A 17419-nucleotide genomic window follows, 5' to 3' on the forward strand; every position below is an offset into this window, starting at 1 on the left:
TATACAGGGTACATTTTAAAATAAAATCTCCTAAAACAGATTAAAATCTCTTAATCCTAAAGGAGTGTGATTTTAATTTCAGAACACACATTTACCTTTCAAAGGTTTAAAATTTAATTGATTTCCCTTTTGAGTTTAATCTGTTCTCATCCATTTCCCCAACTGTTGACTATGACCATAATATAACATTACATGCTATTTGAAACTTAATAACGTTTTGTTTCTGAATAATGTTGATGGAATTCTTAAAGGGAACTATTGGCATATAAGGAAAATATCTAATATCTGTAATGTTTAATTCTTTAAGTCTACTCTAACTAAAATGACAATCTAGAATATTAGAGAACAGGAATCTTTTGATACATGTAAAATTTTTTTAAATCACCTTAAGTTTCTTTTTGTTAACTGCTACCCTTCTTCTATACTACAGTACATCTTTTGAATTAAAAACAGACATTAAACTTAGATAACAAATAAGAATTTAGAAGTTTTAATAATTAAATAGATAAGAGTTACATTTAACCATAAACTATTCCTTTGTTGTCATGTCTGAGAATTTCCCTTGTACATAAATGACAATTAAAATAGTCTCAGAAAAACAGAAATCAGGTACAATGGAGTACATGCTATCAGCTGAGGTGCTGTCCCCGGTGGATTCCAATTTGGATATGCTGTCCATAAAAAACAATAGTTAAGAGCTCAATTTAGTTTCAAGGAGAGGAAGTAATTGAATTAATACTGAAATATTCTGATACGTACTTTGAGGTTTATCACGTTCTTTATTTTCTAAAATAGAAAAAAAATAATATTACAAATTAAAATCACTCATTTGCTTTTGTGGCTTTTTGAATAAGATAATCAACTTAGGAAACTTAGCTTGGCTTTTTAATTTAAGAAAACTAAAGCTTTCTCTGCAAATCCCACACTACTTAAAAATCTGTATGATGTCCCCTGACAATGATGCCATGTCAACAAATATTTCTAGAACATCTCTCATACTGAAGACACAAAGGCCTGAAATAGATAAAAGTATATATAGTAGTTAATTTTATTTTTGGCACTCTGTCATACCCATTTAAAGTCCCCGAAAAAGATCATAATTCCTTCATATTGAGTTTGGGTACCAGGATTCTGCAGTTTATTAAGAGTTTATTTATTTCATTTGTTTTTATTCATTTATTCATTTTTGTGTGTCTACTATGTATTGAGCATGATTCTAGGCTTTGGATATAATGGGATTGGGAAAAAAATAAAGTTCTTTTCCTTACAGAAGAGTAAGGGGAGAAAATCTATCAACAATTTTAAAATTGAATAAATGAATAAAAGTGATTAAAAAATATCATTTCAGAGTGATTAGTGTGATAAAAAGGTTCAAATGATAGAAAATAAAGAGGAACTTAACTATGTTAATAGTTAAAATTTATTGAGAACCTACTTTTTTGGGGGCCCAAGTCACTCTGCATGGTTTATCATATTTAATCCTCTTAATCACCTCCTGAGTTAAGCCCTCTGATTCCAAGGCCTATATATTTAACCATTGTGCTATATCTCCTGTCCTCAAAAAGGAAGTAAAAAAGATAAAAGTTGGCTTTCTATAGAAATTGATCAATAAAAGTCAAAAGTCATAGGACTTAAAGAAGTGGAATGTAATAGATATAGCAGAGATAAAAATATAAGAGAATATCATTAAAACTTGAATAAAACAAAAATTTGCTAATTCCCCCCCCAAAACCTGACTATCACATAACACTTAAAGAAGTTAAATCAGTAATTAAACATTTACAAACACACACACACCAGAACAAAATAGTTTACAGAAAATTTCTCCCAAACATTCAAAAAATAAGTGAGAATCTTACACAAACTATAACCAAAATCTTAATAGAAGTAATGTTCCCAACTTTCAACTTCTTTTATGAGGCTAGTACAACCTTGAAGTCAAAATCATATGAGGAGAAATGAAGAAGGAAAACTACAGGCCAATCATAATTCTGAAATTAAATGCAAAAATTACAAGTAAAATGTTAACAAGAATTTAGCCATCTATAAAAGAAACCTCATGACTAAGTTGGATTTATCATGGGAATGAAAGAATAGTTTAAAATTAGATTACTGAGCTATCACTTAACTCCCAATATCTATATGAAAATATAAATCTCACTGGTTAAGTTGTGTTCACTAAATATATACACAGCTTTTGTATGTCAATCATAGTTCAAAAAAAGGTTTAAAACATAATAAGAGAAACAATAAACAAAATGGAAACAGGATATAGAATATAATAAAAGATAGATTATAAAAATTTTTTAAAAACATCATGTACAATAACTTGAAAATATGTGTGAAATGGGCCAATTTAAAAAATTGCATTTACTCAAAGAGGAATTTAAATCACAAGTAATTTTTTAAAAAGTTACAAAATATTATTTCCAAACAGTTTCCAAAAAAAAAAGAAAAGAAAAACATCATTTGATGTAGTTTACAACATTAAGACATTAAAGGAAAAAAATTGGGGATCATTTCAAGAGATGCAGGAAAAAAATCTGGTAAAATTAAACATTTATTCAAGATAAAAGCTCACCAGCAAAATGAGGAAAAGAGAAAACTTCCATAACCTGGCAATGAGGACTAATTAAAAACAATCTAAACCAAATATGCATAATGGCCAAACATTGTCTTTAAAGTCAGGAATAAGAGAATGGTGCTACTGTTATAGCTTATGTTCAACACTGCAGTGGAGAGTTCACTATTAATATTAATAAAATAAATAACTGATATAAAGATTAGAAGAAAGAACAAAACTTGCATTTATATTTCTACGATCAACAAAAAAATCAATTAGGAAGTATAATTTAAAAATACCATTTATAATATCAACTACAGATTACCAAGCAATCTAATTTAAGATGCAAGACCTTACTGAGAAAATTTCAAAATGTAAAAGATGTATAAAAAGACCCAAATAAACAATCTTTATTAATGGAAATAGTCAACGCTGTAAAAATGTTATTTCTTCCCAAATTTATCTATAAATTCAATGTAATTCCAATCAAAATTTCACGGTTTTCTGTGGCATTGATAAGCTTATCCTAACATTAATTTGCAAGAGCAAAGGGCCAAGAATAGCCAAATAATTTCTGAACAATTTGGAAAAGGAACAAGTTACCTCCTACCAAGTATCAAAGCTTATTGTAGTGTTGGTAGCTTGTATGGTGCTATCTTGGAGACCCACTGTCAACAGCTGTTTAAGTCTCCAGGATGGAAAGGTTTGTGATGGACAAAATCTCTCATCAAGCACAACTAGAAAATCCAAATAAAATACAACAAAAACAATGTTTAAGAGCATCAGAGATTTGAAAAAGCAGCAAAGACTGGAGGGTCCAGATTTCAGAGCAGGAGATCCATAAAGAGGTGGGCTGATGTTATGAACGCTGCTCTTTCCTTGGGGCCATTTGTTGATTTTGGGCCCAGGTGTAGGGCTGAAAAACTGGGCTTTGCCCAGGAAGAGGCCATTTTTTGGGAAACAGAGAAACTGGCAGAGTTTTGGTTGGCCTTACAGAACTAGAGAGATAAAACTGGAGTATTGAGTAGTTCAAGATCCAGGTGGAAGGTAAAGGTGGAGGAAATAAGCCCAAGAAATGCCCATTTTGTCCTCAAGCTATTTGTTTAATTTTGAAACTATGAGGGGTAGGAGGCTAAAAACCTAGGCTGAAAGCCTTTGGAAATCAAAGTAGATGTTTCAGTAATTTCTGTGTGTTAAAGCAATAAGGATTGGAGTTCAGAACCCACTAGGGAAAGGCAACAATAAACACACCAGTCTCCCAGTGGAAAGCCCCTGAAGTCTATACCCTTGGAACAGAGCAAACAGAGGTAGACCATGCCTTAGGTAAATTCTAACCCAGCCTTGACTAAGTTGTGTTTAGATTAAGGTGAACCACCCTGACTCTATCTGTTCAGCAGAGGAAAAGGTAGAACTCTATGTTTTTGTTTCACACCATGTTGTTAGGTGTTTAACTTATTAGGCACACCAAGTGTTTCTACAATCTACTACTGTGGAACAAACTTTAAAACAGTAACAATTTATTATTATTTCTCACAATTACCCAGGTTGGATGGTTCTACTAGGCAATTTCTCTGCTGTATCTAGTGTCATCAGGGTTCAAGGACGTGGGTGCATTTAGCTGGAGCTCAGTTGGGGTTTAAACAGAAAGATGACCTCTCCTCTTCCAGGGCTTTTTCAGTGTGACCACTCCAGCAGGAAAGCATGGATTTCTTGATATGCTGGACAGCTTTCAATGGAGCAAAAGCCGAATCTGCCAAGTGTCTTAAAGGCTAGGTCCAGAACTGGCACAACATCAAGTCTGTATTCAAGGGGAGGAGAAATAGTCTGGACTTCTTGATGGGAAGAGTGGCGTGCATGGAGTGGAAGGAGGAATCATTGATGGTCATCTTTAAGGACAATACCCCATACCAAGATACAGAGCATGTTACCAAAACCAAGAGAAAAAACAATCTTGAAACTAAAAACAGGCTCGCAGGTGATCTGGATGCTGGAGTTTTTAAAAAGAGGTTGGAGTATTTGAGCATGGTGATGATGGAGCTGACTGTGTCAAAGGGAGACTAACCAAAAATGTGGTAGGAGAGAGAGGCAAGAGGCAGATCACACCTGGGCTTGTTGGCCTCATTGAATAGAGTCAGATTTTCCTTTAGTTGCAATAAGAAGCAGTTGAGGAATTTTAAGAAAAGAAGTGATTTGATCTAATTTGTGTGTGTGTGTGTGTGCGTGTAGAACAGCTTTGAATAGAGTGGGAAGAGAAGTGGGGAGTCTGCACTAGTTCAGGCAAGAAATGGTAGTGATCTGGATACTGGGTAGGAAGGGGAAGTGAAAAAAAAAAAGAGTGTATCACTGTTATCTTTATATCCCTTTGTCTAGAAAACAGTAGTTTGCAAATAGAAGGTATACAGGAAATTTATTTTTTAAACCACTTTGAATGAAATCTCTTATTAGAGAGAAGAGGCTTGCAATTTATATTTTAATTGAAGTATGACATGAATATGGAAACATGCATACCTCACAACTGGAAAGACTGATGAGCTATTACAAAGTGAACACACCTAGATAACCATAGCATAGGTCCAGAAAGTCTTTCTGGTACCCTTTTCTAAACACTAACCCCTCTTTCCTCTCCAAAGGTAACCACTATCCTGACTCTAAACCTAGATTAGTTTTGTCTGGTTTTGAACTTTATATAAATGGAATCATTTAATATACATTTTTGGAGTGTGTCTGTCTTCTTTCATGGCATCACACATCTTTCACAATTTTCAAATTATCTCCTCTCTTCACCTCCTTCACTCTGTCCTCAATCAAGAATTTATGCTTATCCTTAAAAAGTAACTTTGTACTGAGAACCCGTCTGCTCTGAGAATCAAAAATTTATATTTATACTTAAAAAGTCTTTGTCCTGAGAACCAAAAGGCTGATGATGAAGAAACACATATTAGTTTTAAACCACAATTAATTTGGACATTGATTAATGTATTACTTCTGAGCAAGTCACTATTTTAATAATAACTAGTAAAAAGAGATGAAAGGGAAGCAAATACAAATAAGAAAAACATGTCAGCCAGTAGTTATTTCGAGTGTTGCAGCAAACTGGATCAGTTATGCTTTACTCCTTCCTGTCCTTTAGCCTGAGAGAGAAAATAATCAGTGAAGAAGGGAGGGATCCTCTGGATTTAAATATGATCATTTATGACAAACGATTTATTGTATATCATTATATAGCAGCAATCAAATCTTGTCTTCTCTATAAAATCGAGGAGCCAAATTTTAAAATATAATGAATTTTTGGAAACTTTGCTTTCCAAATAGAATGCCATGATTATTTGGTTTCCTTTTTGCTTACGGCAGAGTTTCTTTACGCAAGTATCTCCTTCACACATAGAGCAGGGTGTTCCATTAGTGTAAGGGGGCATATTTGGATAATTTCCTCTGTGAAAAAGAGAAACAGTGATTAGCTAAATAACTATCAATTTCTCTATTTTGTGCATGCATTTATGCAAGTTGTTTTGGTCCCTAATCATGAATGTTGAAAAGGAAAAAAATAACAACTTAGGTCCCAATTTTATGCTTATTTCTTTTGTTTTTTTTGTTTGTTTTTCTTTTTTTTTTTACAAAAGAAACTATTCAACTATTAAAGTAACTATTAAAATTATACTTTACAGGATGTCCCCAATCCCTGTGGCAGCTGTATTCTTGAATGTTCTCTAGAACACAAATTAGATGCGAATCCAATATAATTATGCATGTGACAGCCAAAGTTTTTGTTGTAAACACTATGATTATCTCTTGATTTTTTTAAACAGAAATTTAAATCGCAAATGGAAACATATGTTTTATAGTTTAATTTAAAATACAATACCATAGTCGTTATCTAGTTCTATTTGATGATATAGCAGAAAGATTTGGCAGCTATTATGCCTGACTTTCAATAATATAAGCTGATACATGTTAACGAACCTCTTTTTTTCTTTTCCCATCTCTGTGTCTGTGGAAGACTTTAAAAAGTGTTACTTACCTGGAGTACACAAAGAAAAACATTAATAATATGAGTTGTATTCCATTAAAGAATATGCCACAATTTATTCATTCATCTGTTGATGGATATTTGGGTTGTTCCAGTTTTGGGGTATTATTAGTAAAGTTACTATGCACATTTTGAACATTCATATATAAGTCTTTATATGGACATACATTTTCTTGGATACATACCTAGGAGTGGAATGAATAGATCATATGGTAGGTGCATATTTAACTTTTTAAGAAACTGCCACAATATTTTTTACAAAGTAGCTGTAGCATTTTATATTCCCACCAGCAGTGTGTGAGAATGGCCAGTCTTTAGTCATTATAATGGTTGTGTGGTGGTATTCATTGTGGTATTAATTGTATTTTCCTAACGATTAATGATTTTGAACATTTTTTCGTGGGCTTAATTGCCATTTGCATATCTTGTTAATCTTTTGTCCATTTTTCTAATTGAGTTTTAAGTTTTTGTAAGTATTGATTTTTAAGAGTTCTTCCTATATCCTTGGTGTAAGGTCTTTGTTTTGCAAAAGAATTTCTTCCATTCTGTGGCTTGTCTTTTCATTCTCTTACCAGTTTCTTTGAATAGCAGTCATTTTTAATTTTAATAAAATCCAACTTATCAACTTGTTCTTTTATGGATCATGCTTTTGGTTTGGTAGCTAAAAAATCTTTGGCTATCTGAAGGTCACAAAGGTTTCATCTATGTTTTCTTCAAAAAGTTTTAAAGTTTTAGGCTTACATGTAGATCTATGATTGTATGTTTTGTACATTTAGATCATAGATTGTATGTTTTGTAGATCCAAGTTTACTTTTGTTTTTTATATGTGGGTGACAGATTGTTCCAGCATCATTTGTTGAAAAATCTTTTTTCCACTGTGTTGCCTTTGTGCATTTGTGAAAAATCAGTTGAACATATGTGGTCAACTGTGTGTGGTTATTTCTGGACTCTGTATTCTATTCCACTGATCTATTTGTCTAACTTTACATCAATATCACAATGTCATGGTTATTCTATTTTAATAATTTTTGAAAACAATAGTGTTAGCTACTTCAAATTTGTTCTAGTTGTTTTGACTATTCTAAGTCATTTGAATTTCCTTATGAATTTTATGATCTGTTTGTCAATTTCTACTATAAAAGCTTGCTGGGATTTTTTATTGGGATTGTATTGACTCCATGGGTCAGTTCAGTGAAAAATTATATCTTAACAATGTTGAGTCTTTTAATCCATTAACAAGGTATATCGCTCTAATTATTTGTGTCTTTGTTAATTTCTCTTGTGACTATTATGTAGTTTTCAGTGTATTGGTCTTCCATGTTTTCTGCCAGATTTATCCCTAGATAATTTATATTTTTTGATGCCATTATAAATGGTATTTTTATTTTAATTCAATTTATGATTGTTCATTGCTGGTATATGCACATGTAATTAAGTTTTGAATGTTGATCTTATATCCTGAAAAATTGCTAAACTTATTTATTAGTTGTAGAAGAGTTTTCATAGATTCCATTGGATTTCTATATAGACCTACTGACCAGCAGTCAGTAAAGTATGAACCATAGGTCGTATCTGGCCTGTGCTCTGATTTTGTGCAGTCTGTGAGCAAAGAATTTTTTTTTAAATATATTTTTAAGGGGTTATTTAAAACAATACAAAACAAAGATGAATATGTAGCAGAATGTATGTGTCATGCAAAGCCTAATTTACTGACTGTCTAGTACTTTACAGAAAAATTTTTTAGTACTGGTATAATGTTACATGTAGGCTTTTCATAGATATGCTTTATTAGGTTTAAGAAGTTCCCTTGTATTTTTAGTTTTCTGAGAACTTTTATCAAGAATGAATGCTTGACTTTTTCTCAATCTATTGAGATGATGGTATAATCTTTATTTAAAGGTTGATTAATATGGTGAGTTACATTGATTTTAGAATGTTAAAACAGCCCTAAATTACTGGAACAAAATCCATTTGGACAAGATATATTATGCTTTTACTCTATTGGGTTCAGTTGCTAAATTTTGTTTAGAATCTTTGTACCTATGTCATAAGAGATACTGCAGAAGATCTGAATAGGCATTTCTCCAAAGAAGACATGCAGATGGCAACAGGCACATGAAAAGATGCTCAATATCACTAATTATTAGAGAAATGCAAATCAAAACTGCAATGAGGTATCACTTCACACCAGTCAGAATGGCCATCAGCAAAATGTCTACAAACAATAAATGATGGAGAGGGTGTGGAAAAAAGGGAAGCTTCCTACACTGTTGGTGGGAATGTAAATTGGTACAACCGCTATAGAGAACAGTATGGAGGTTCCTTAAAGAACTAAAAATAGAGCTACCATACGATCCTGCAATCCCACTCCTGTTCATATATCCGGAGAAAACCGTAATTCAAAAAGACACATGCAGGGACTTCCCTGGTGGCGCAGTGGTTAAGACTCCGTGCTCCCAATGCAGGGGGCCCGGCTTCGATCCCTGGTCAGGGAACTAGATCCCACATGTATGCCACAACTAAGAGTTCACATGACACAACTAAGGAGCCTACTAAGGAGACACAACTAAGGAGCCTGCCTGCTGCAACTAAGACCTGGCGCAACCAGATAAATAAATAAATAAAATATTAAAAAAAAAGATACATGCACCCCAATGTTCATTGCAGCACTGTTTACAATAGCCAAGACATGGACGCAACCTAAATGTTCATCAACAGATGAATGGATAAAGAAGGTGTGATATATATAGATACAATGGAATACTACTCAGCCATAAAAAAGAATGAAATAATGCCATTTGCAGCAACATGGATGGACACAGAGATTATCATACTGAGTGAAGTAAGTCAGATATCATATGATGACAAATATCATATGATGTCACTTATATGTGGAATCTAAAAAAATGATACAGATGAACTTATTTACAAAACAGAAACAGATTCACAGATGTAGAAAACAAACTTATGGTTACCAAAGGGGAAATGTGAGGGGAGGGATAAATTAGGAATTTGGGAGTAACATATACACAGTACTATATGTAAAATAGATAAAACAACAAGGACCTACTGTATAGCACAGGGAACTATACTCATTATTTTGTAATAACCTATATGGGAAAATAATCTGAAAAAGAATATATATATATATATATATATATATATGTATATATATATCTGAATCACTGTGCTGTACACCTGAAACTAACACAACATTGTAAATCAACTATACTTCTATAAAAATAATTAAATTACTTCTGCACAGATTAAAAAAAGAGATATTGCTCTGTAGTTTTCATTTTATTTCTCCTTTGTAATTTGTGTCTCTTGAGGAATTTTTCCATTTCCTCCTAGTTGCCTCTTGATTAATTAATTCCATTATTATTTTGAAATAACCTTCTTTATCCCTGGTAATATTCTTTGCTATAAAATCTACATTATCTGATATTAACATAGATCCTGCCACTTTCTTTTGATGAATGTTAGCATAGTAAACCTTTTCCCATTCTTTTACTTTTAATCTATTTGTGTCTTTTAATTAAAATATTCTTCTTGTAGGAAGCATATAATTCGTTCTTTTATTTTTTAAAGATTTTTTTTTGATGTGGACCATTTTTTTAAAAGTCTTTATTGAATTTGTTACAATATTGCTTCTGTTTTTTTATGTTTTGGTTTTTTGGCCACGAGGCATATGGGATCCTAGCTCCCTGACCAGGGATTGAACCCACACCCCCTGCATTGGAAGGCAAAGTCTTAACCTCTGGACTGCCAGGGAAGTCCCTTGGTTCTTGATTTTTTATCCAATCTTCCAATCTCTGCCTCTTTATTTGGGTATTTGTACTATTTACATTTGATGTGATTACTGACATAGAGTTAAGGCTATCAAATCTTATTCTATTTGTCCCATTAACCCTTTGTTCCTTTTTTCTTTTTCTGTCCTCCTTTGGATTAATTGAATATTTTTTTAAGATTTAATTTTACCTGCTTTGTTGGCTTATTTGCTATTACTGTTGCTTTTGTTATTTTAGTAGTAACTTTAGGGTTTATAGTATGCATCTTTTACTTATCTCATTCAAGTTAAATTATTCCACTTAACATTGAGTAGAAGAACCTTAAGGTAATAGACTTACATTTTCCCCTCTCAGCCTTTATGCTATTATCACAGATTTTAACTTTACATATATGATAACCCTCACAATACATTTCTATTATCTTTGATTAAACAATTATCTTTTATTTTTGAGAAATATTTTCACAGGAAATAGAATTCTTGGTCAACAGTTTGTTTTTTTTTTCTCTTTCAGTATTTAAAGATATGGTTGTCTTCTCTCTTGCATTGTTTCAAGTGAGAAATCTGCTGTCATCCTTATCTTTGTTCTTCTGTATGTATGTAACATGTCTTTGTTTTCTGGTTAGCTTTAAGATTTTCTCTTTATTACTGGTTTTGAAATGTTTGATTATAAGGCGAGTTGGTGTAGTTTACTTCATGTTTCTTGTGATCGGGGCTTGTTAGGTTTCTTGGTTCTGTGAGTTTATAATTTTCCTTAAGCATACAAAGTTTTGGGCCATATTTCTTCAAATATTTTTCTGTCCCTGCCTCATTCAGGAAATCAATTCCCTCTTAAGTTATCTCACAGCTCTTTTTATCTCTTTTTGGATTCTCTTTTTATCTCTTTTGGATTCTTTTTTTCCTCTGTGTATTCTACTTTGGATGGTAATAAATAAGTGTTCTACAATTTCTCTGCTATTTATAAAAATTGTACTCTGCCCCAAGCTTTTAGACTATATATTTGTCATTCTTGGTTTTACTTCTGACTGAGAGGAAATGAAAGAAAATACAGAAAGAGATACACACATTTGTACCTCTCCATAGCAATTTTGACATATGTCGTCCCTTTTGCCAAATCTGTATATTTATTCTTTGCCAATGTTTTCATCTTTTCTACATTTTATTTTTACATCTTTGTTTGTTAAAGAGTTGGATTATTAACTGATTTAATCTTCTTCCTTGTACAGATATATTGGGATTTGAGTTCCAGAATTTCATTTTTGGAGACTCCCATTAGGCTTTTGTTATATTTCATCTAGATATGCAATTACCAGCAAGGCAGTCAAAAATTTATAGTATTCTTTTCTTAGAAGAATGTGCTTTTCACCATCATTCTCAATCATTTACCCATTCCAATTATATTATATTATATTGTATTGTATTATATTATATTATATTATATTATATTCACATCTGCCAACCTATTTTGTATTCCAGTATTTAAATATTATTGTGACAATGTATTTTATATTATCTATTTTTTTTTTTTTTACTTAACAAATGATCTCCATCATTTTCCCTCTCAAGATTAAATAATTCATGACAGGCATAATTTTTCACACATTCTCTTACTAACTTTTATTTCATTTATTTCTTCTGATTAGCATTATAGAGGGAGACTCCACTTATAAAAAATATACTTGTCTCTTTAGTATAAGATCCTATTTTTGGAAACAATACTTAACATATATTTCAATTTAAAATATTTTTAATAGCAAAATAACTTACGTAGGTCCATAGTCACATACAAATATTGCAGCGTCAGGTCTCCCAAGTTTAGGACAAATTGTAATTGCACAACCAACTTTATATGAATTGGCCCAAACTACCTATAAAGAAAGGAATTTTAAAATAAAATATGCAAAACAACTCTACACAAACAGTGCATTATGGGAACAGGTATAATCTTTGTCATGCTACAAAAAATGAATATACATAAATATTTATTGTCTATTTTTTTCTTAATTTCTAATATTTAGTTTAAAACAATTATTTTGTTAAGGCTGCATTCATGAGGGCTACCTAACTAGTCTTTCCTCACTGATAATTCTCATAAATCAAAAGGAGGCTATAATATATAGCCAAAATCATAATTTCTCCTAGATGATTTATGAAATATATTTTTATTTTCTCCATGGGTATATCATACAAAGAGCATTAAAACCAGATTATAAATGAAAACAATAATTAACTTTTATTTCTTTTTCTCAGAAAAATTCTACTAAATTTATGATCACATTTTAAATTTTGTGGTCTTAACCATATTCTTACCTTTGTCAAATCACAAGAGACAGATAGGGATAGAGATTAAGAACATACTGAGCTTATTGCAAAAAAAAAAAAAAATGCCTGCCATAGGGATGGTGAATCTTAATTTTTGTCTATTTGCAAAGAATAGCAAAGTTATTTGAAAGGAAGAAGACCCCTGTGGAAAATTAGCCATGGCGAGAGAGAGAAAGAAGTGAAGTACATAACTATTCCTTTGTGACATGACAGAATGAAAAATTTCTCTACTTCCCAGATGAACAAAGGGGAAAATACTGATCTACTCCATTTGGAAAACAAAATAATCTAAGGAAGGTTGATTTTGACAACATAAATGAATTTTCTGAACTCATTTATTTTACAATTCAATTAACAAAATGTACTAACATATTTTATAAACCAATGTATTAGTCACTATTTTCGAGGGCCGGGGTGTAGCCAGAATCAACAGTTTTGAAAATATATTTTAATGCTCTTTGATTGCCTGAGAGGCAGCAAAGTGCAATAAAAAGCACAGTGAACCGAGAACTAATAGATGAGTTTTGCTTCTAACCATGTGTGTGGCTTCTGAGAGTGACAGATCAATTCTGAGCTCATTTCCCACCTAATATAATGAGATTAAGCTAGATCCTTGAAAGATCCTTTTCCTTTTGGATGTTTTAGAAAGTTGATAAACTATATGACCACAAGTACATATATTTTAAATTAATCATGTTTAAAAAGTTGGTTCATGAACAACTGACTACACTGTGAAATTTTATTTGCTTAATATACTTAAATTGATCCTTTTTTGGCTTTGGGAATGGTAAAAATAAATACTATGTATAGGTTTGAATGTATTGCTTTCATTAAAGTGACTAGATTTAACATTAATATGAACATTGGTTGCCACTTCAACATGACTATCTGCAAATGGTAAATGCAAGAAATTTTAGCTCATTTTGTTTAGAAAATTAAGCAAGATATAGTTGTTGAACCAATAGGAAGAATGCACCAATTCCTAATTATTTAAGCATATGTGTAAATTAGCCCATGAGGTGTGATTTCATTCTCTCAGTTTTCCTAGCAGAAGCCAAACCATGTTCTTTGCAAACGACTTCTATCCTGAGAAGGATTTCTACACTTATAGCATTCTGTTATCGGACAAAGAGTGATTAGAAGGGGAGCATAGAAACTGCTAATTTCTGATAAAAATGACTTGCTTTAAGACACTATATGTTCATTCGACTTATGCAGATGAGTCAGTTTGGAGAATAAAGTTAGCTCTTTCTGTTGCTTAAATAGACCTTTCTAAGAGCTCAATGCCATGTCGAGGATTAGGTTAGCTAAAAAGTGACTTCCTCTTCTTACCAAAAACTCCCACCCAAAGCAACCAAAAGATTGGAAAAATTATAAGAAATAATGTTTTTCAAGATACTGGACATCAGGCAACAATGTATAATGTTCCCGAGAGTTGGAGGGAAAAGATGCGAGCTGTACAATTGTCTCAGTTTATTGTACTGAGTGAGTTTCCAGACTGTGTCTGGGGGTGGAGATGGTGGAGAAGTCAGGAGAAGCTTGATGGAGTCACATAGTTGAGAGACAGAGCTGAGAGTCTGGGGAGACCAAGGAAGCAGGAGTAGGGGAGAGGTGAAAATCTTCTAAGTGACACAACTGTGGAGGTCTGCAGGGGGTACTCGTCATCAGTTCAGCAGAGCACTAATCAGAGCATGCATGTGTGAAAACTACCCCAGGCTTGGAAAAGAATCACCTATAAAAACTAGAGGAAAGAATACAGAGGCTTACACAGGGCCAGGAATAGGGATAGTGGGCCTGTTCCCGCTGGCCAGACTGGAAAATTTAATCATTTCTGGGGCATCCGGTAGAAGAATCTTGCCTCACTGGTGAGAGATAATTAGCCCTAGACTAAATACTACTTTAATTCCATCTAACATATTTTAAAAGCAGGAACCAAAAGGGACAAACAAATTCCAGATAACTACATCCCAGAAGACAGTTAAGAATATTTATAGGTATATAAAGAAATCCAGCGTCCAACAGGGCAAGATTTACAAAGTTGGGAATATAATAAAATTTACCCGACGTGAAAAGAATAGTTTCATTATTATGAAATTGCTTGAGACCTGTAATGAAGGAAAAAATTTAAAGGCAGTCAGAGAAAAAAGACACATTACATACAGGGGAATAAATAAAAGGATTACAGTAGATTTCTTGTTGGTAATAGGGCAAGTGAGATGACAGTGGAGTAAGATTTTAAAGTTAAAGAAAAAAAAAACCTCACTACATAGAATTCTATTCCCAGTGAAAATCTTCCAAACGAAGGTGAGTTTTTCAGATACACAAAAGAAACTCTAAAGAAAATGCTAAAAAATTGTCTTGTGATTGAATTATGCATACGTAAGAACTAATCAATAAAATCTGAAATATTTACCTGTGTATAATGACCACAAGTTTTGGAACATGATAGACGATTAAAATCATAAAATTCAGTTTCATTATACCACAAGTCAACAGCAGATTTTGGTGTAAATATAATTAATGCACCAAACCAGATATTTTCTCCAACAAATTGAAATGTTGGATGGCATTGATATGATTTTGATAAACAGGGGTTGTGTCCGAGTTTGCACTTGTTCGCCCATGCTTTAGCAGTCTTCGCTAAACCTTCATCCCAACTCTGAAAGATAAAAATAATTTACATTGAATTGTGCATATTTGTTCAGATTAAAGTTATTCTAATAAATTAATTTTTATTTAAATTTATTATTTAATGAAATATAGTTTTTCTTTGGTATTTATTATGTTCACAGTGAGTCATTTCTCTTTAGTTCTGTTTCAGAAGCACTTATTTAGTACCCACTCTATGACAGTTCATTTTTGTATTTCCAGTACCTAGCAGATGGCCTGGTACAGTAGAGACACTCAACAAATATATCTGAATGTGATATAAATAAGTCAGAGTTCACAGTCTAGTAATTCAGAAGGTTACGCAAATATATCATAAGTAAATCATGAGAACCCATTTATAATTAAAAAGAGAAAAAGCCTCTTAGCACACTAAGAATACAATTTCCTTAATTTGATCAAGAGTATCTACAAAAGAAAATCAAAACCCTACAATAAGCATTAATGTATAGTGGTAAAATATTGAAAGCTTTCCCCTAAGATTGAGAATGAAACAAGATGTCTAATTATTTCTGCTTAAAATTGTTCTGGAGGTTAGGTAGTATAATAAAATAGGGAGCTATAAATATATGACAAAAGATATAAAACGTATAATGATTGGAATCTCTCATTATTCACAGATGACATGACTGGGTTAGAAAATTCAAATGAATACACAAATGAAACTATTAGAAATAAGCAAAATTATCAAAGTTGTCAGATACCAGGAATAGATACAAAATTGTATTTCCATTTACACTCCAGAAACCAATAGCTTCAAAAATATCAAATATATATAATTAAATCTAATAAATGATATAAAAACTATCTCTACACTGAAAACTATAAAACATCACTAAGAGAAATTTTAAAAGACTTAAATAAATGGAGAGATACTAAATGTTCATGTGCTGAAAGAGTCCATATTGTAAAAAATATTGGTCTTGATTTGAATACATTCCTAATGAAAATCTAAGTAGGTTTTTTAGGGGGGTGCAAATTGATTATAAGATTTATATGGAAATTCAAAGAAGCAACAATAGCTAAGGCAACCTTTAAAAAGTAAAACAAAGCTAGAGGACTTACTCCACCAGACATCAAGGCATCATAAAGCTACGTTAAGACATTGCAATATTGGCAGGAGGGTAGACAAATAGCCCAATGGAACAAAACAGAGTCTAGAAATAATTTTTGACAGAAGTATAGGTATAGTTTAGTCTTAGTATAGGTATTATTGGCAAGATGATTTTTAAAAAATATTTTTATTTTAAATTAATTGTAGATTCACAAGAGGTTACAAAAATAGTACACAGAGGTCCTGTGTAAATGTCACACAGTTTCTGGATTGGTAATGTTTTATGTAAATATAGCACAATTCCAAAATCAAGAAATTGACATTGGTACAATCAACAGACCTTAAGATTTCAATAGTTTTACATGCATTCATTTGTGTGTGTGTGTTTGTGTTTTCATGCAATTTTATCACATATGTAAATTGAAGTAACCATCCCACAATCAAGATACATAACTCTTTCATCACCACAATTATCCCTCATGCTAACCCTTTAAAGTCATACTCACTCACTCCCCCATCCTATTCCTAATCCCTGGCAATCACTAATATGTTCTCCATTTCTATAATTTTGTCATTTAAAAAATATTATATAGATAGAATCCTACAGTATGTAACCATTTTGAGGTTGGCTTTTTTCACTCAGCATAATTCCCTTGAGATCCATCCACACTGTTTGTTGTATGTATGTATTTTCTCCTAGCCTGTAGCTGTCTTTTCATCTCTTAGCAGGGTATTTTAAAGAGCAGAAGGTTTTAATTTTATGAAGTTCAATTTATTGACTTTTTCTTTTATAGTTTGTGATCTTGGTGTCATATGTAATCAAAGTAATCAAACATATTAGGAAGCCTCATCTAGCTGTAGATTCTGAGGATTTTTTCCACTTTTCTTCTAAAAGTCTTACAGTTTTATGTTTTGCATTTAATTAATGTGATTCATTTAGTGTTAATTTTTGTATTATAAGGTGTAAAGTTTAGATCAAAGTTCACTGTTGTTTTT

At 32.0% G+C, this 17419-nt stretch overlaps 1 protein-coding gene across 1 annotated transcript in view; it reads right to left on the reverse strand.

Moving 5' to 3' along the window:
* Positions 1–579: 579 nt before the first annotated feature.
* Positions 580–17419, reverse strand: part of GLIPR1L1 (GLIPR1 like 1) — a 32383-nt gene continuing 15543 nt past the window's right edge. The window contains exons 2-6 of the mRNA XM_061205233.1: positions 15116–15361; positions 12148–12248; positions 5910–5995; positions 760–786; positions 580–671 (exon numbers count right to left, since the gene is read on the reverse strand). Coding sequence (XP_061061216.1) covers positions 580–671; positions 760–786; positions 5910–5995; positions 12148–12248; positions 15116–15361 — 552 coding nt within the window. The remainder of the gene's footprint in view (positions 672–759; positions 787–5909; positions 5996–12147; positions 12249–15115; positions 15362–17419) is intronic.

This window comes from Eubalaena glacialis, chromosome 11 (genome assembly GCF_028564815.1).
Source record: "Eubalaena glacialis isolate mEubGla1 chromosome 11, mEubGla1.1.hap2.+ XY, whole genome shotgun sequence".
Taxonomy (NCBI): domain Eukaryota; kingdom Metazoa; phylum Chordata; class Mammalia; order Artiodactyla; family Balaenidae; genus Eubalaena; species Eubalaena glacialis.